General features: G+C 40.1%; 1 protein-coding gene across 1 annotated transcript; it reads left to right on the top strand.

Moving 5' to 3' along the window:
* Positions 1 to 348: 348 nt before the first annotated feature.
* On the top strand, positions 349 to 15836 carry LONRF1 (LON peptidase N-terminal domain and ring finger 1). The gene is made up of 12 exons (XM_032999265.2): positions 349 to 1224; positions 6321 to 6439; positions 8136 to 8258; positions 8855 to 9001; positions 9450 to 9687; positions 9773 to 9863; positions 10706 to 10820; positions 11328 to 11449; positions 12592 to 12750; positions 12860 to 13022; positions 13411 to 13563; positions 15083 to 15836. The coding sequence occupies exons 1-12, from the start codon at positions 618 to 620 to the stop codon at positions 15239 to 15241; spliced, it is 2196 nt and encodes a 731-aa protein (XP_032855156.2). The 5' UTR covers positions 349 to 617; the 3' UTR covers positions 15242 to 15836.
* The last annotated feature ends 4278 nt before the right edge of the window (positions 15837 to 20114 follow it).

The raw sequence follows: 20114 nt of genomic DNA on the forward strand, positions 1-20114 counted from the left end.
GGCGGGGCGGGGCAGGCGGCGCTGCGGGCGCCCGGCGGGCTGCGCAGGGAGCGGCGCTGCCCCAACCGCCGGCCGGGCCCCCCCCCCCCCCCTTCCCTCAGCGGGCGCCCCCGCTCTCGCTCCCCTCACGTGACTCACGCCCCGGCCGCCCGGCGCCAGCCCAACCCCAACCCCGCCCCCGCCCCACGGCGGCGCGCGCGTGGAGCGGTATTTTGTAACCCTCCTTCCATCTTGCGCCGCGCCCCCTCCGTGACGTCGCCCGCCGCCAATGGCCGAGCCCGCCCCGGCCGTCAGCTGACGTAGGCGCTTTATGTAAGCCGGCAGCGTGAGGGCGCGCGGCGGAGCGGTTTGAAAGGGGGGCACTCGCTGGGCGCGCGCCGCCGCGCAGGGCGGGGGACTGTGGCCCCGGGTCGCACGCGCAGAGGCGCGCACGTGACCCCCCCCTCTCTTTTTCCTCACTCCCCCACCGCCGCCCGTGAGGGTGCCTTGCTTCCTCCTCCTCCTCCTCCTCCTCCCCGCGCCGCCAGTGCCTCAGCGCCGTGCGCGGAGCCGAGCCGAGCCCGGCGGCCGGAGCGGCGGCGCCACACCCCCCTCGCCGGATCCGCGCGGCGCGGCCGATGGCGTTCTCCCCCGTGGCCGTGGGCTCGGAGGTGCCGCCGGAGCCGGGCGGCAGCGGGAGCCCGGGCGAGGCGGCGGACGGAGAGCGGGAGCTGCCGCCGCGGCCCGGCGAGAGGCTGGTGCCCGGCAGCCGCCTGAAGGAGGTGGTGGGCGCGTCCTTGGCGTCGCTGTGCCTCGGCCCCCTCGCCGGGCCGCAGCGCCTCGGGACCCTGGTGGACTGCCTGGTGCTGAACTACCGCCTGCGGCAGGGGCTGGGCTGCGGCCGGGGCCGCGGCCCCGCGGCCGAGGGGCCGCTGCGCTGCTGCGGCTGCGGCAGGTTCCTCGGCGAGCCGGTCACCGTCCCGTGCGGGCACACCTACTGCCGCCGCTGTCTCCGGAGGAAGCTGCGGGCCCGCTGCCGCCGCTGCCGGGACTGGCTGCTGCCGGCGGGGGGCACCAGCTCGGCCGCTGCCCCGCTGCGGACCAGCGTCGTCCTCAGCCAGCTGGCGGAGAAGTGGTTCCCGGGCGAGTGCGAGAGGGCGAGGACCGGGAGCCGGCTGGAGGAGCTGCTGGCCCAGGGACGCTTCCCGGAGGCTCTGGGCGCCGCCAGCCAGGCTTTGCGAGCAGGTAAGGCTTGTGGGGAGCGGGCTCTTCCTCCGGCCGGTCCCGCTGACTCCCGCCTCGCTCCCCACCCTTCCCCCGGCGGGACCGTGACGGGCCGGTAGCAAAGCGCGGCGGGGTCGGTGGGCTGCGAGTGCGGCGGGGGAGGAGGTGGGCGTGCGTTTCCTTCCTGCCCTTCAGTCTCTCTCCCCTACCGCTGAGGCCGTCAGGGATCGGAATGGAGCGATAAAGAACATCCGAAGTTTTCCCGAGTTTGCCGAGAGGATTCGAGGAACCTCCCCGTAGGCTGGCGGAGTGCAGGGACCGATTGCGGGACGCGTGGCTGTTCGGCCCCGAGTTGAGCATCAAGCCTGGTAGTGGGGTACACTTCAGAGGTGTGGAGGAGTGCCCAGCGCGGGATTCTTCGCGTCTTGGGGGGGTTTTACCCCACACGCTTTTGTGGGACTCGTTTACAGGAGAGTTCGTGGGTTTTGTTTTGTGTTTAGCAGTCTCTGTGCATGGACAAGAGAAATTCTATTGTTGTATTTAACCTTCTTTCCTGACAGAGACCTATTTTCACAGTCTTAAGTGTCACTAAGACAATTCCCAGCAGGCCGGGCCCAGTTGCATAAGCAGACAGGCATGGAGGGGGACAGGTTGTGTAATGGCAGTGACATCATAAGTGGGTGTGGTGGAAGTTTTATAATAGTGTGTTGAGAGAGGGTGCAAAGACGGGAGGTAGAGGCATACTCTTAGACTATCCTCTATCGATTGCAAGCAGTATGTCAGGTACCATGAACACTTAAGATATGGTCAGTTTTTCAGAGTTTAGCCTTTGTAGAGGGAGTCAAATTTGTGTGATTGATATACCTAGGTGGATCCAGTGACAGATGCCTTTGTTGTTTTTAGTCGAGTATGGATTCTTAACACCTGGTGACCTGTGGGGTTCCATTTTCATGTGTGCCGTTTTATTTATGTTCAGAAATTTAGGAATGAGTAATTTTACAGGTTAAGTGTATTACGTTTGTTGTGGCAGCGGAGAAAAAAACAAAAGCTTGCATAAGTCTGATCCTTCCAGTCTGTTCTGGGGAGATACATTAGATCTAGTTCCAGAATAAACTGTTTCCAGTGTAGGTGGGACTAAATCTCAGATACATTTTATACACCTTTTAGAGACCTAATTTAAAGAGGTTCAGTGGTGGCCTTCAATTCTACTTTGTTTGCAATCACGTTTCCAAAATGTGGGATATAAGATAGATGTGACCTGAGAAAGTGACTGATCTATTTTAAATCTCGGAACTGTAAGAAACAGTCTTTTTTCTTTGTGTTCTGAAGTACAGAACACAACACTGACTTACACAGCTCATGAAGAAATGGAGTCAAAACTCAGTGACCTTTAGGGTGCAAACTGATTAATCCATTATTGATCACAAATATTTATGGGGTCCTGTTTCATATTTTAAGATTACTTTGAAATAATAAAAGAGAAAATTAATTCTACAGACTCTAGTTAATCTTTCTTTTATGGGTTTAGCGATACCATTTAGATATCTACGGGGAAAGAATTTGGATTCCTTTTTTTGTGAAACTACGTCTTAAATTTTGGCTTTAACATGGGTTTAAGATCCTTTTTACAGCTATTTTCTGTGTCTCCAGTCCTGAGAACTATCAATATTCCAGGTATTCTGGTGAAGACACTAAAGAACTTAATGAATCAGGATGCAGATGTACATTAAATGTGAATTTAGAGCTGTGGGCTCACAACTACAAACTGATTTCAGGGCAATACAGAACTAATTAATAGCCACTGGTACACTTTATCTTCCTCCAGAACATGAAAACAGTCAGAGATGGAAAAGATGTAGCATAAGAAATGTATTTATGTTTAGTCATTCACGTTCTGTTTCAGTGCTTCCTCACTGCTAGTTCATCCCCTTGCTTCTTTTTAATGAAGAGAGTTAAAAAACTTATAAACAGAAATCTAGTGTCCTAAATAAGTCATTGGCTCTAAACTTTTACTCAAATAGCATCTTTTCATAACTTTCTTACATTTCTTGAAACATCTGAAAGAAAAATACTTACTATGGTGCAAAAGTAACTTCTGAAAAACGTGAGGAATGTTAACATTCATATGGTTAATACATTTCTTGCAGGGTTTGGAATTATTTAGTTTCATTAAAGGAAGTCTGTGGGATTAAAACGCTAGTGCAGCATGTCATTAATCAAGTATCTTGAAACACAGAGCTCTTAGACTTGAGTTTGGTCTGCATCACAGACTCATTCCTGCTTGGAGTGGGCCTCAAGAGGTCTGTTGACCAATCAGTCTCCTGTTCAAAGCAGAATAAACACTGAGTTCAGAGCAGTTTGCTTAAGGTTTTGTCCAGCTGAATCATGAAAACCTACAAGGATGAAGATTCCACAGCCTCTCTGGGCAACCTGCTCAAAGGTTAATTATCTTCACAGTGAAAATTTTTCTCCTTGTTTCAAGTCTGAACTGCCCTTGCTTCAGTTTATAACTATTAATTATTGTTTCTGCGCTGTGAACTTTCAATAAATAGTCTTATAGGTAGCCTTCTCTTGGATTCTGGAAGGCTGTTGGGCTCTGGAAGGAGGCTTCTCATGGGTTCTGTGTTCCAACCCCTGATCATTAGGGTGACCCTACAGTACCGTATTAATAGATACTGTCCCCTAAAGTTTTTCTGCATCGTGGTTGTGATGTGCATGTCTTTTATTTTGAAGAACTTGGTACATTAATAAGAACATATAAAAAGCATGCAAGATCAGACCAGAGATGGACCATTTATTGGTATGCTTATGTTGGCAGTAGCCAAGAATAGATGCTTTGGAAGGAATATAAAAAAAAAAGAATGCATATCGAGTGGGTTTTTGCGTGTACAGCTTTGTATACTTTCCTATTAATGTAATAATAACTGGTATGCACAGTTTGTACTGAAAGTACTCAGTGCCTTTTTTATTAAAATAATTTGTCATTGGGTGTGCTAGATGTGAATGATTTCTGTATTTACAATATATTGGGACTGAAATTGAAAATTCAAGCACAAATTGTGTTTCTGCTCTGTTTAGTGTTTGGTCTAAGGATTTGAAATAGTTTTGCATCTTCCCTTTAGGTGGCAAACGTTAAAATATATGCTGAAACATTGCAAAATGATGTTTTCACAATTACAAAGCCTAGAAATTTATGGTTGTGAAATTGGACATATAAACATAGATCCTTTGGTCTTGCAAATACCTAGACCAGATTTGTTACACGTATTCATCATTCCTTGACTCTGTGTGTGTTCAGCAGCGAGTTGGGGTCCCAGTTAAATTCCTTGCTTTAGGCCTTTGTTTTGTACCAGTTAAATTGGTATCATGCTTTTTTCTTTGGAAAAGAAATTGACAAAATGTTCACCTGCTGCAGACTTGAACTCGCATTTTTATCTTCAAACTACCCCTTCACACTCCCTCTGGAAAAGAAGGCTCAGAGTTCCTCAGGTCACATTATAGAGTTGAAAGCCTGAAAAAGATGAGCTCCCTCTGATTATGGGCAAATAGGTAGCTTATTAGAGAACAAAGACCCACACTTCCTGCTCCCTCTGAAGAAAAGAATTTGATTTGCTACTAACTCTGTTGGACACCAAAGAGTCGAATACAACAGAAAAAAGGTCTGAAGAGTTTGATCTGAGCTCCTGCCTTACTGGGCTATAGCAGTCACAAAACACAACGCCACAGGAAAGCAGGCTTCAGAGTTGTTCTGCTTGCAGAATTAGTGTTTAAGTCAAAGACGGTTTCCCAGACTTCTGTTAATACAAACATTTTATTATGTGTAAAATAGAAACCAAACAAACCAGGTTTGGGAATGTTTGTATTTGAAGAGAAATTGTCAACTCAAAAGACAGGCACTCTGATCAGAAAGACACTTTAGTTTCAGCTGTGAAATCTTGGCTAAATCTTGTGAGTTTTGATTTTTTTCTTAACCCTTTCTTTTCCATTAAGATGTTTTTACATGGAGCATTGTGCATCTAAATGCAGAGCAATATGTTGGAATACATGGGAATGTTGACCAGTTTGGCTTGTAAATTTAAACCAAGCTAATGTTGGAAATTATGAAAATTTAAACTAGACATTTAGAATAGACTAAGGTAGAATATCAAGTTGAAATGATTCCATCCCAAGAAAACCTTGTAGAAACAAAGAACTATTTAGTTTTAGTATTGTTTACAATAGACCAATGTTTGACTCGTTTATCTCCTTCAATGAAATACATGGGTGTATTTTTTAAAAAAAAATAAAGAACAAAGCAGTGTGCTGGCATCTTTTCCAAGCAACAACTACAATTAGTTGCGTTATGAAAACCATAGTCTTAGTGTCGTGGAGATGGGCATGCTTCCTGTGTAGAGGTTGCTTTACTAAAAGTGCAAAATGCTGTGTGTTGGGCATGAGAACTTGTCTTCACTGAAAACATACTAATGCTTTCCCACTGCAGAAGTTCCACTAGTATAGCTCCTTGCAACGCGACTGTTAGTTTGTGTTAAAGGCTTTCTTTTCAGACCACACAGTGATAAAGTCTACTTCTAGTACGTAGCAGATGGATACAGTTGGGAAAGTGGCCTCTGTATCTCCAGCCATAGTTGGAAGGGGTTGGGCATTATAAAACCCATGTCAGTCTAAAGAAAAATTGGAATGTTTGAAAGCAAACTTTCTAATACTTGGACTTTTTTAATACAAGTGTGGTGAATTCCCAGTTTTCTGTGGTTTTGAATGGGTGTACTGTAAAGCGAAGGTCTGCCTAGTCTTTATTTTTTTTTTTGTTTTGTTGTCACAGCAGTACTGAGCAATACTTTATTTTGTCAGCCTCAATGTTAGATATTTTAAAATGTATTTTCTTGTTGCTGCAAGATACATTACAAGGCCCAAAATTTGATCCTTAGCTTGAAAGACATGAGCCTGGAATTACTGCCACTTTTATTACCAAAACACTAGTTGGTAGGGGAGAATGTACTCCAGTAATTTTGAAAGTATGGCACAAAAAAGTGGTTATGACATACCACTATGAAAGCATATCTAATTAAACCCCCCAAATTTCTGAATTCTTACAAATGTTACTTAATTTTTGTTTTCAGATTCCAGTGACTTTATGCTAAGGATTTACAGAGCTGAGTCGTATGTTGGCCTCCAAGAATATAAAACAGCCATAGAAGATCTAAATTTTGTTATCTCTAAAATGCCAAATTGGCCAGAGGTAAGTTGATATGAAATCTTAATTTTTCAAAATCTGTGTTTGTAAAATTAATGAATTCTGAATTATACTTGCATCAAGTCAAGAATCTAGGTCAGCTGCCTGAAACCTTATCTTGTAAGACATGAAAAATACTAAAAAGTATCTTAAAATAGTACACTATGGGACAGGCTACTAATGAGTATGGCAGGTTAGAGTTGACTGACGAATATACTTGGAGTTGGGATAGTTTATGGTGATGTAACCTGTAGCAGCTGGGGTTTGGGGTTTTTGTTTGTTAATTTTTATTAAGAGAAGTACACTTTGCTGGTTCAGCTTAGAAAGTTTTTCTTCAAAAAGCCTGAAGAAATTCAGTGGGAAGTGAGCTTTGCAAATAGTGCAGGCAGCTGGGGAGTCAGTGGTCTTCAGAACTGTAAGACACTGCATGTTGCAGCACTGTCTAAACTCTGAGCACAGCAGGACCAGCAAGATCTTGCCCCACAGGGGGAAGTAACTGCTGCTGTCTTGGTATCTCCTCTGTTCAGCAGTTCTGTGGCTACTGCAGATTCAGAGAGTATCCTACTTTTCGCCTGTCAGCATTGGTAGTACTGTCCACCTTTTTTCCTTGTTTGGAAGGAAACCTCACTTCACTTAACTGAGCTTGGTTTGATGGATTCCTCTAGCAATTCTTGTCTCTCTAGGAAAAGAAACTGTCTGTAAGAGGAGGATTAGCATACTTCCCTTCTTCAGGGTGCATCTTAATAAAACGGCCTAAATCCATCAATTATGAGGCATGCCCTCGTCTGACAGCCTTGTTTGATGCTAGTTAGTACTGGCAGTTGTTCTGTAGAAACTGCACTCTGGGTTTTTTTTTGTTTTTGTTTTAAAGTTCAGTTTCTGGCCTGTTATCCAAAATCTCATATACAGCTAGATATTTTTGTTTTATCTAACTTTTGTTAGATAACTGTTGCTTATCTAACTTGGATTTATATTACTGCAAAGACAACTTAATAAAACTGAGGCAAATTGGATAAGGGACTTTGTAGTTCCAACGTCACGTAGGTAGGTTCAGCAAAATTCAGTAGCTTTTTCTCCAGCTTTTTTTTTTCTTTGAGAGAAAATAGCATATAGATTTTTTTTTTTTCTCCTAGATGCTGTCTAGTGTTCAAGAATAAAACATAGTTGGAAGAAGCAATTAAAGTGCATTGTTTCCTGTTAAGAATATAGATTAAGATATATATAAGGAATGCATGGTTGCGTGGATTGTTTTGTTTGTGCTCTTCTTGTGCAGGCTAGAATCATAAGCCTTTTAATGAAACAGAGGCAAAAAGGGTATCCTGTAAGCTGCTGTATGAAGTTCTGTAATATTTTGCATTTCTTATCCCTCTTCTCCCCTTTCAAAGTGTCACAGTAGGGGGAAATTAAGGCCTTTTGTGAATTTAGCACTAGTCAGGTTTTCAAGCCTTTTTGTAAACCAAAACAAATTAACTGGAAGGAGACTAACACCAGCCTATCCCACGAGTCTTTTCAAACACACTAGTGAATGTATCTTAGGCAAGGAATATAGATCATCTACACGGTGCACAGCTGATGTTTGTTGAAGAGCTACATTCTTTTTGTTATGCAGGGTTCTAATTCTAGATCTGTCGTAATGCTTGTAAGATGACTACTGCAGTTCTTCATACTCTCTAGAAAAGTCTTCATGGTATCTGTTTTTCAGGTCTACTTCCAGAAAGGAAAAGTGCTGCAAGACTCTGGCTTTGTAGGTGATGCCTTACAACTGTTTCTACAGTGCTTAGCCCTTGATGAGGACTTTCTTCCAGCCCAGCTAGAAGTAGAAAGGGTAATTTTATTTATGAAACAGGATTGTTATATCTGACTTGATTTCTTTATAAAGCTCTCATTATGGTAGACTTTGAGCATCTGTAAATCTTCAATACATACAGAGAAGGTTCAGGTGGCAGATAAGTTTCTTTCAAGATATATCATATTATGCTGAAGACAGTCCTAATGGACACATTTTAAGTACATGTTTAAAAGTACCTATGCTTTAGAAGTTACTAAATAAAAATCTAGAAAACTAGAAAGCAGGCAGCAAGTTAAATATTCCAAGTTGAACTTCTTTGTGCTCAGAGCACAACAGATTTTCTTTGATAATAAAAATTTATGTTGGAAAAGTGGCATGATACTGAATCGATAATGCCTAACTCTGAATAGCTCACTTGCTTGTAGTAGAAAAGATTTCTAGAGAAATTTCTTTTTAATAATTTAAGTATGTAGATTTCTGCTTGTTCTCAACTGCTCTTTCTCTGTTACTGCTTAAATAAAGCTCTATGAGGATTACTTTATATAGATTAAATTCTTATTTTTAGTCTGTATAATAAAGCTATGTCTAGATCCTTTTTCATTATTATGAACATATAGCTGTTTGTTTTCTAGACATTGTGTGATGTGCTGTCACCAGAGAAGTTAGGAGAGAGTCTGAAGGAATCTGCTTGGAATTCACCACATATTCGAAATAAACCTTTTATACTTGGTTCTGAGGTGACTGAGTCTTACAGCAGCTTACAGCTTTGTCCTGAGCCGGTAACAAAAACTATTGAATAACTTTTCTCTTAGGCTGATATGCAAACATCAGATGTTAATATCCTTATTTGTCATACTTCCCAGCCTAAATATCGACTTTCTGTATTTGGCTAAATTGGAAGAAAATAATTGTGATTTGGGAGTAATGTGTTTTCATTTGGATTGTTAGATTCCTTATTCCAGTGAACTGTTTATTAGAAGGTACTGAGATTTGATATTAGTGATTTCAAAATAGAGAAATGCAGTTTTTCTTCTCTTTGAAGCAGATGAAGATTTTTAAATTGTTAATGCTAAGCAAATTTGAGTACTGTCTTGACTTACTAATTTCTTTACTTAACTAGTGAAGTAACTGTGGGTATCACTTTGGTTTATGTATCTTTTCATGTTCACATCTTTCTTAGATTTGTGTTATTCTTTAAGTACAGTTCAGTTCATCTTACTGTTTTAGAGTTTAGGAGGATCAGATGTACTGGATCCTGTCAGTGGAAGCTTAAATCGTGCATGGTCTACCCATGCTCTTAATTCAACAAAAGAACTTGCCAAGGAAGATGGATTAAAGAGAGTGTCTTCTGAACCCCTTCTTTCTGGCCAAGAAAAAGGTGTTTTGTTGAAAAGAAAGCTTTCCTTTTCAGAACAGGATACAGCTGTATGTGAAGATGGAAGAAACAAACACAAAAAGCAAGGAGGTAAACAGTCACTTACTTTGAATTGTAAAGTATTTGCTGTCTTGTGCCTTTCTTTGAAGGACTATTTTGTCTTGCTTCTCCTTAGAAAGTACAAAAAGGGATGTGACACTGGCTTTTGGAACAATTCCAGGGAATTTGATCGATGTATCAGATTTTGAGTGCTCTCTGTGTATGAGGTAAGATTTTACCCTTGATTCAGTATTTTCCTTATAGATGCTTGGCCACGTATCTTCTGTTACACATACAGACTGAGGTACTTACAGGTTGTGATGAGTTCTGATATCAGTCAATAATTTTCAGCTTTCTTTTATCCCTGCAGTTAAATGCCTATTTAAACGTGTCACTTGCTATAGTGCTGTATAAAAAAGCATTATTTTAGTCAAGTTGCCTTTTAAATTAAAGTTGGCATTATTAACTGGTAAGCTTAAAAGGACAGGATCTTTTGTGTTAAATGTTAGGGGTGTTTTTTCATTTAATAAAACTATTTAACTTAGTTTGGGAAGTCTAACACTTAGAAGTATTGTCTGTGAACCTTGTATTTATATAGGAGATATAGATATGTCATATAAATGTAGCTGATGTATTTGAAAACTCTTACTGAGTTGTCTTGGGTTTCAGAATAAATACCTTAAAACATATAGTATATACTAAACTGTCCATAATTGTTGTAAGTATGTAACGCTGCTATTAAAACAACTTAGCTCCTCAGAAAATCACTTTATTTTGGGTATTCTGAATCTCTTATGTAGTAAGACCAAAATCTCTGTACATTGGGCTAAATGTTTAGACAGTGTTGAAATGTGTCCAGATTCATCAGAATACAAGAAATGAGTGGTGTGGTGGTAAACGGTAACAAACTGCAGTAGAGTAGAAAAAGTAGAATAAGGAGACATGGGGTTAATTTTTCTCTGTTTTGTTATGGTATTAGCAGTCTTAAGATTTAAAGAGGTTGTTCACAGACTTTTTTAGTAAAACACACATCTGTCATGGTATCTAACTTCTAATAACTTTGTTTCAGGCTATTCTTTGAGCCAGTGACAACCCCTTGTGGACATACTTTTTGCAAAGGTTGCTTGGAACGGTGTTTAGACCATGCTCCTCAGTGTCCACTCTGTAAGGAAAGTTTGAAAGAGGTACCGTGTCTCGGCAGAGCTCATAAATACAAATACTGTATAATTTTAAAGGCTGTATCACTTGAAACCAACAACTTGGATTTACTTGAGTTATGGATTGCTGCTAGAGAGGAAAAATTTGAGACAAATTTTGTCAGTACAAGTTGATTAGGTTTGCCTCAGGGTCTTATGTTTCATGTTTCTGTGACCATCTACTTTATTGGTGTAATTAAATCGTGAGTGTTTGTAAACTTTGGTGATTATTCAGTAAAACCTCTCTGATTTCTGTATGCTTCCCTTATTTGTATGGCTGTATAGCCTGGGAAATCAATTCTGCCTCTGACAAGCATAGAAATATAAACCGAGTTAGACACTTGAGTCCAATGAATCCATAAGAACTTCAGAGCTGTAAGTTTTCATGGGTTTTATTTCATATATCATGGTTTTAAATAAAAGCTGCATTTTCTCAAGCCTTTTGCTAATATATATGAAAAGAACTATTAATATATTTTTTTAACTTGTTTACAGTACCTTGCAAGCAGGAAATACAGCATCACAGAACTGCTGGAGGAATTAATAATAAAGTATTTGTCTGATGAATTATACGAGAGAAAAAGAATTCATGCTGAAGAAACCGCTGAACACTCAAAGTAAGCTTACTGTCTTTTATCTAGAAAACTTGAGATTAGTAAATCATTTTTAGAAATGTTTTATCACTTTAGTGATTATTAATAAATGGCATATTATGGGTGCAAGAAAGAGTATAAAGACATGCTAATTGCATGTCTTGAATGTGTATTTCAGAAAATTAACATTTTTTTTTAACTAGTGTGAAAATAAAAAAATCACACTTTGATAGTAGCAACATGAGGCCCTTAAGTCCTCAGCAAAATATGTTTGCCCTTCTGTTTCTCTTTCTGCAAGCAGAAGTCATGGAGCTTCAATTTTAACTTTGCTGCTGTTAATGGAATTGTCCTCTGGAGTTGGCTGCAGAGTCTCAGATACTTGAATTTCTTTCAAAGTTCATGACAGACATTACTTCTATAAAGATGACATTGACTTTTTTTTTTGGTAATATTAGTGTTTACTTCTGAGTTCTTCAGATATATAAAGCATCATATATTGTACATATGAATGTTGGAAAACCATCTAAAACCATAGCCCATGAAACTTAGGTAGCAGAATCTATACATTAGAATTATGTTTTATACTCTGAAAGGTATTAATGTTAAATACCTGGAAATGTTTTAATACTAACTTGTTTGTATCAATTATTAACTGTACATACTTGATAAAATGGGTTTTCCGAGGCATACAGCAAGGTAAAAATTATACCCTGGGTTGCCTCATGTGATCTGGAATCCATCACTGAAAATAATGCAAATGCTGACCTAGCTACTATGTAGTTATTGCTACATCTTTTTAGTTCCAGAAAAACTCTGACTCTGAGGGCATAATGGCTTGTGTGGCTCAAACAAAAATAAAAAGGAAAAAGAAAATAACTAATGCCCCTGTCCCCAAAACAAAGCCCTTCATTCACTGAGTAGATAGTCACTAACTAGATAGCTGTGAGGCTTACTGTCCAGTATGAAATCAGTACATAGGTATTCAGTCACTGTTGTTAGTATGTTTTTATTTCTTATGAAAGTTATTACAATGTGCTTATCATTAAACTTTGAAAAGAGCGCTTTATAACCTCAGATATAGCGAATACTGAAAAAAACATATTGTCTTGGCATAGTTCAGTGTTTAGCTTTTTAAGCCACATATTTCTTTTGATGTTCTCTTGAAGCTTGACCAAGAATGTTCCAATGTTTGTTTGCACTATGGCATATCCTACTGTGCCTTGCCCTCTACATGTGTTTGAGCCAAGATACCGACTAATGATTCGCAGAAGTATGGAAACTGGAACTAAACAGTTTGGGATGTGTATAAGTGACTCTCAAAATGGGTAGGTTTACATCCTAATTCTAAGCTTCTCATCTCTTATTTCTTTTTTTTAATCATAAAATGTCCTTCAGAAGTATGTAACTGCATTACTGACAAGGTATCTTTTCTAGTTTTGCAGATTATGGATGCATGCTGCAAATCAGGAATGTTCATTTTCTACCTGATGGACGGTCTGTTGTTGATACAGTTGGTGGAAAGAGATTTAGAGTTTTACGGAGAGGGATGAAAGATGGTTATTGCACTGCAGACATCGAATATTTAGAAGATGTTAAGGTATCCAGAATGCTGTCTAAATACTTACTAGTATTAATATCTCAAGATTTTTGCTGCATTTGTCCTTGAGAGCTCTGTTTCAAGTTTTTAGGTCCCTAGACCACTGGAAGTTTCAGTGCCAGAAGGTTGAAGAAATGGAAGTTAGCTTAAATTTTTATTATTATAAAGCAACAAAGAAATACTGTGGTTTTTGTTTGAACAATAGTTTGAAGCTGTACCTTTTTAAAATATCATGGGACTTCTTTACTATTCAGTCATTAGCAATCAAGGTTTACGATGCAATAAATGTATCCAAATATAGTTGAAATTTAATGTCTCTTGATTTTAGCTTAAACACCATAATTGTCTCTCTATCTCTAATGATATTTTCATAACATTCCTCCTATAGGTTGCTAATGAAGAAGAACTAAAGAAACTGAGAGAACTTCACAATTTTGTTTACAATCAGGCCTGCAGTTGGTTCCAAAACTTAAGAAACAAATTTCGCACTCAAATACTTCAACACTTTGGGCCAATGCCTGATAGGGAGGAAAATATACAGGTGAGACATTGTTTAATATCAATTACTATGCGCTTATTTCTAAAAATAAAAACCCTGTTAAGAGCTGCTAGACATTTAAAGGGGAAAAAAAAAAAACCCAAATCAACACTTTTTCCCAACTTTGAAGGCAGTAAGGCTTGCATCTTGCGTCTTGTTTCTCTTGCATCTTTTGAGCAACAAAAGGCAATCCCGTCATTGTTCAGCAGTTTTTGCAGGAAAGGATGATATGCTGCTGTGGAGATAAAACTAGTAAACTTTGAGTTCCAGTAGCATGTTAAATTGCTGGTTTGTGTAAAGCTGTTAGAATAAAAATGGAAAAAAATACGTATTTTCTTCCTTGTGACACATTCAGGCAGTAATCCTTGGCAAAGGGGTAATCACAAATAACACTTTCCTCCGTTCTGAGTTAGTGCCGTAAACTGCTGCAGCTGCTAGGATTTGACAAATGTTTCTTAAGAAACTAGCTGCAGCAGTCTATTTTAATGGTTATTATAAACAATTAGGGAAGACTGGTGAGATCATCCTGAGTGGAGGCTAGAGAAAAGTAACATTTAAAAACACGTTAAATTTGGCTTTCTAAGTGGAGTTACATATCAAGTGGGATCTTATGAGAGCCTGTCCCTCACCCATCTGCTACATACTTTCATGAGACTATATTAACCAATCTGGGAGGACTGTGGATGCTGTGGAGGCCAGTGCATGAATTCAAAAGTGATTTTAGAACAATTTTAATAAAAAAACATATTTAAAGCAACATACAAGGAAAGAGGAATAAGTATAAAACCAGGATAACTAGCAGAGCAGCAATACTGTGGGTATGTCCCTGCGATTTGTAATAGAACACAAATGTGTCAATCGTGCAGTACAGATGCAAGAGAGGAAATGTCATCCTGGAGTGTACCGCTACCAGTAATATTTTTGGAAGTCATTTGAAGTAATCTATCTCTGCAGTGATGGGACCTCTGCTGAGGAGTATTCTGTCCAGTTCTGGGCATGACATCTAAGGCTTGGTGTAGAGAATTGAATAAAGTAGAGGAAAAAGTTGTATAGTATATTTCATCAACTTAGAAGAAAATGATATGTCTAGGAGGTAATGAGAAGGGAGTAGAAGTGGAGGTGATAGAGGAGTCCTCCCAGTATAACAGGCAATTGTAACGAAAACGTTAGGCTTCAACAATATTCAAGCTTTAAGAACAGCGTGACAGGTAATGGATTTAGTTTTTATCAGGGAAGTTTGTTATTAGGTGATTGTCCTATACTTAGCCATCTCTTCCCAAGGAAGCTATGAACTTCCTTTGTTGTCTTTAAAAAAATTGCTTTATCAAGCCTTTGTACTTTATTTGACTTCTCAGTTGGGGAGGGATCAGAAGAGATCCCTTCAGAACCCTTCTGATCTCATGGATCTGGAATTCTCTAGTTAGTGTTAAACTTTAATATTTGTCATCGACAACTTTGTCTTTTGATGTCTTTGTTAGTCAACTATACTACATTGGGTAACCAACTTATCTTTTATTTTTAGGCAATGCCCAATGGTCCTGCTTGGTGTTGGTGGCTTCTAGCTGTTCTCCCAGTAGACCCCAGATATCAGCTGTCAGTTCTCTCCATGATGTCTTTAAAAGACCGTCTGATAAAAATCCAGCATATACTCACATATTTTTCTAGAGACCAGTCCAAGTGACTAACCGCCTGGGTCTTCCTGAAAAGTTACTCTGTTCTGGTTGTAGTAGCAGCTGGAATTTTTGCTGCCTTTGCACATCTAGCACTGGTTTGAGAAGTGTAATGGAACCGCTTTTTCTCTCTCCTCACCCTCCTGACTTCCTGAACCACGTGGTTCTTTGAATGCACACTTTCCTCAACTATGAGAGAAGACCACTGACAACTGCACAAAGTCAATCCAGCTAGATATGTTTTTCATGTTATCTACACTACAATTTGCACTATGTAGAAGAGAACCTTTTTGAGACTTGATAATTTTAGCCACTGACTTTTTAAAGCTGTGGGAAGCGCAGGACTTAAGGCTGACAGTCCAGGTTTACAACAATGAGGAGGTATTAAAGGTTTTGCAAATGTTTGCCTCATACAACTGTTCTTTTGCTGTTTGCACAAATATTTGAAATCTGGTATTGAATGTCACTGTCGGATATTGCTACTCTTGTTGAATTGTTTTGACCATGAATATGGCACAGATTTTTAAGTTATCTTGTAAATGTATGCATCACAAAACAGGTGACATGAACTGTATGCTGAACTGAGAGCCAACTTTAAGGAACAAATGCAAAAAAAACCCACACAAAAACAAAAGGTACTTCTGTCTAAAAATACTTAAACTGTGAATATGGTTTACATACCTAGGCCTGTACATGTTAAAGAGGAAACTGAAGACTAAATGCTAGTACCAGTTACATTTCTACTGGGCTTTTCAGGCTGGCTGTTCTTCCAGAGTACACACTTAGTTTGTAGAGCTTAGAAGAAGGAATCTTAGAGTGTGTGTGTATGTATTGGGGATTGTGCATCCAGGATTTAAAAGCTTAAAGTTTTATTTGAACTTTTTAAGTTGGTGCAAATGTGAATTCTATGCCTTATTCATATCAATAGTAGAGCACACTGCAGTGGCAAGGTTAGCATCATGCTGCCAATAGGTACTTTTTGTAATTACAGGTTTGCATATTTGTGAATATGTCTGATACTGGCTTTCTTGTATGTAAATCATTTGTAAAATATTTCTTAAAACTTGCTTTTGCTAATATATTTAATTTTCAATAAAAGCTAAAAGTTTGTAATATTTTTTAACTTTATCAGAAACCAAAAATCACTTTCATTTTCCATATGCTTCTATTTTGGGATCTTAAGTAAATCCAGAAGTGGCTGTTTAACCTACATCAAGGTTGTGGACACTTCATGATGTAATTAGTATGTACGTAATCGGTTTCTGATTATAGTACGTGTCTCGGACTGATTATTGGTCAGAAAAGTTTTTTTGCTGGTGTCCTGCTTTTTGTATCTACTTTGTTTAAATTAAAGTGGTTTCATGTATCAAGTTTGCATTTCACAAAACTTAGAAGTTGTGCAGAAGTTGTTCTTGCAGAAGTTAGGTATTTCATAGACTTGCTGATCAGATGCTCTGGGCTTGTTCACTTCTGGAGTTTAAGGCCTGAGATATTACAGGCAACCCCAAATCTGCTGGATCATTTTTTATGTGGGCTTCTACCTAGGTAAACTTCTGTGAATGAACCAATGAATTTTAGGTTTAGAAACTTCAGTTTTCTCGATGTGAAATGGCAAGTTTGTGTTTTTCCATCTAACTTGATTTTTTTTCTCTTAGAAATTGGTAAATATACAAATGTAATTTTCTTTACGGACAACATGCAAAGATGGCTGTAAGATAGGTTGGTGGGATTGGCTGTGAAACTTGAAGTGATGATGCTAGAACACTAGTAGGATGTAATGTTTGCTTTGAACCCCACAAAAGAGTAGGCCACATTCAAACACTGCTAGAGGCTTCACAAGACTTGGAAGGACAGTATGCTCATCCTTTTGGTTTTATAAGTCATCTAACCCATTCCTTTGAGCTCTGTCCCAGTGTGTGGGGTGGGGTAAATAACTGCTTAATACTGAAATTTGACTGTAGCCTCATTCACGTCGATTACAAGTGAGACAGGATAGAGCTGATCTGCACAACTGAGTCCTGAACAGCAACATCAGGGAGGCTTAACAGTGCCAGGCACTGCTTAGTCCACATCAGCTGGGGCAGGGACAGTTCCCAGAGAGAATGGTTGGAGCTTTGGCTTTGAGCAGCTCTTCAGGAGCAGTAGACAAACCACAACAGCCTGGCCTGCACCTGGCCACATCGGAGATGTTGCTCTTTCAGTACTGTCTTTGACTGTAGAAACCTGGCTATCAACAACTGGATTTCTAACGGGAAGAAGGTTGTTCCACTTAGTGAGCAGACATGAGATACCTCTTCAAGGATTATAGAATCCATGCCACTTGGTATCACACTGAAATCTGTCCCTTACCCTCTCATTTATATGCTCTTCTACAATTTAATAATAATAATAATAATAAAAAAAAAGCTGTAAAACATTTACAGCTAGGCTGTAAGTTATTCTAAAGCCATTATCAAAACAAAGCAAAATAAAGAGTCCACTGACTTTTGAGCCTTCATTGTGGTGAAGTTACACTTTCCTGGATGCTCATGATTGTGCCTGCTTTTACAAGGAAAGGCCAATAGCAGGATTTCACCATGGATTTAACAGCATAATTGCACCAGTGACAGTACAAATGATGTAGTTTAAATGCAGCCAGGAGTGCCTATGAGGATGTGGCAGGCTCTCCAGGACAAAAAGATTGGAATGTTAGAAGTTGGTAAAGAATTTTTTATATTTCTAGTTGAGGACTTTGGTTTTGTTTTGTTTGGTAAGTAAGATGGAAGAATACCCTATATTGGAAATAACTTTAAAACAGACTCAATATCAACCTGTACTTGCTAGGAAGCTGGTCACTTTCTAGATATTTAAGTGTGCTAGAAAAGGGAAATGGTGTAATGGGAAACTGGGGACAGTGAGGTGTGCTACATTAAGACAAATACAGTCATTTTACAATCCAAATAGAACTTCTCTGGAGCTTGGTATCTTAAATTACTTAGTTATATCATCTATTTGCGTGAGTGTTGGTTCCTTGTGTTCAAGAGCTTTCTGGTCTATCAGCTAGGAATGTTTTTCTTTTTATCAGCATAAAGAGCTATAGAAGGTGCTTGGCAAAGTGGTCTAGTTTCTCCCTGATGCTGCTGTAAGGTGGCGGTGGTTGTTTTGGGGTTTTCTTGTTTTTCCTTTTGTTCCCTTCCCCCCGCACCTTCTTGTGTCAGACCTTCCTTAGTTCTGACTGAGGGCTACGGGTTGGGGCTGGCACATCCCATCCTGTTTCCTATGCCTATTTATCTGATCTGTTTATTGGAATTTTCAGCCTCTTGCACCTGCTGGAAGAAATCCTGGTATCTTGGAAGCTTTGAGTTCCTGTGAAAGACCACCTGTTCTTTTCTGTGAAAGGTTCTGTCCTTGAAAAGACTTGAACTTGATGCTTGATATTCTTCAAGCATCTGTTGAGCTTTTGGCAACTTGTTTGCTGTAGTATTTTTCTGTCAAGATATCTTCCCACGGGTGATGACATCTGTCATCAGGAGGGGAGAGAAAAAAGCTGTTATAGTTATTTCTTTGACCAAGTTCCATGCAAATAGATCTTAATTCCTTCTTCAAGAAGTTTTGAATTTTACCTTCCATGGGGAACAACAAATCTGTCTCCAAGTCTAAGATCATCGTTACGCTCAGAGCATATTCTTCAGCAAGTTAGTCCTTCAGAAAGCTCCCAGCCTAGTTGAGTTGATATTTCATTGTCATCATCATTTCCACACTGAAGAAAGATAACAGGATCTGCCTAAGGCCTGCTGCAAGACTGCAGAGGCAGAAACCCAGAGCTCTAGAGGCAGCTGCAGTGTTGCTGTGGTCCAACCCCTGTTGCAGTTATTTAAGGAAACAAATTGAAACAGTGGGGGGGAAAAGGGGGAAGTTAAGATTTTCCCTTCCTACAGATCTCCTCATGCATGTGGTGGTTAAAGCACTCTTCTAGGAAGTCAGAAAAAAGTTTTGTCCCTCCCCCCCCACTAGAGAGAGGATTAAATTTCTTATAAACCTGGGTGACTAATCTAACCTGTGGAGAGCATGTTCTGTTCTGAGTGAACGTGTATGCTTTGAGATCCTGGCTGGAACATGGATTTTGTGCAGCCTGATGAGTAAGAGGCTGTTCCCTGTCAGGAGCTAAAATGCTTCTGGAAGAGCACAGCAGCAGATGCTTAAGTGGCTTTAGGTCCCTCTCACTCAAGTAGCCATTGCACAGCAGCTCTGAGGAGTTTGGAATACGCACACTTAGATCTGAACTGGAATAGGGATTTGGGACTGCAACCCCATTCTAGAGGTGCTTAAGCTCTTCAGGAAATTCAGGGCTTGCTGTTTAGTTTTTTTTGTTTTGTTTTGTTTTGTTTTGTTTTTTTCAAATCAACCCATTATGAAACGTTAACGTGCTCCCCGTGTGCATGCCTTAAAACAAGTCGTTGATTGTTCAAACAAACTTTACACCTTACTTTCATCTGGGCCCAGAAATTGAGCATTCAAGGAGGTGTGCTCTGAAAATACGTATGACTTTCCTACTGCCATGTGATCCAAATACAGTACAACAGGCACCTCTGATTTTATTTTAAAACATGGCTGAAGATTTCCAACACTATTTCACAATTAAGTTGCATTGCTAAAGAAATAACTGGGGCTGTGAGAAAAGGTTCAAATGCCTGCTCTAGTGAGGGAAGAGCCATGATTTTTTCTTTGGGTATGAATTACTTTAATACCTTTCAAAAAGAAAGTTATTAAAAAACAGGGAATGCCTTAATGCCATCCTCGAGAAGTCTACATCACATCCTCACGTAGGCCTTCAAGTCACTTTTTATTACTCTCCACAGGCAGAACATTAAAACCATACCTTTGGTGTCCCGGAGAGGTGCTTTA

This window comes from Tyto alba, unplaced genomic scaffold (assembly GCF_018691265.1).
Source record: "Tyto alba isolate M040663 unplaced genomic scaffold, T.alba_DEE_v4.0 Super-Scaffold_6, whole genome shotgun sequence".
NCBI lineage: Eukaryota > Metazoa > Chordata > Aves > Strigiformes > Tytonidae > Tyto > Tyto alba.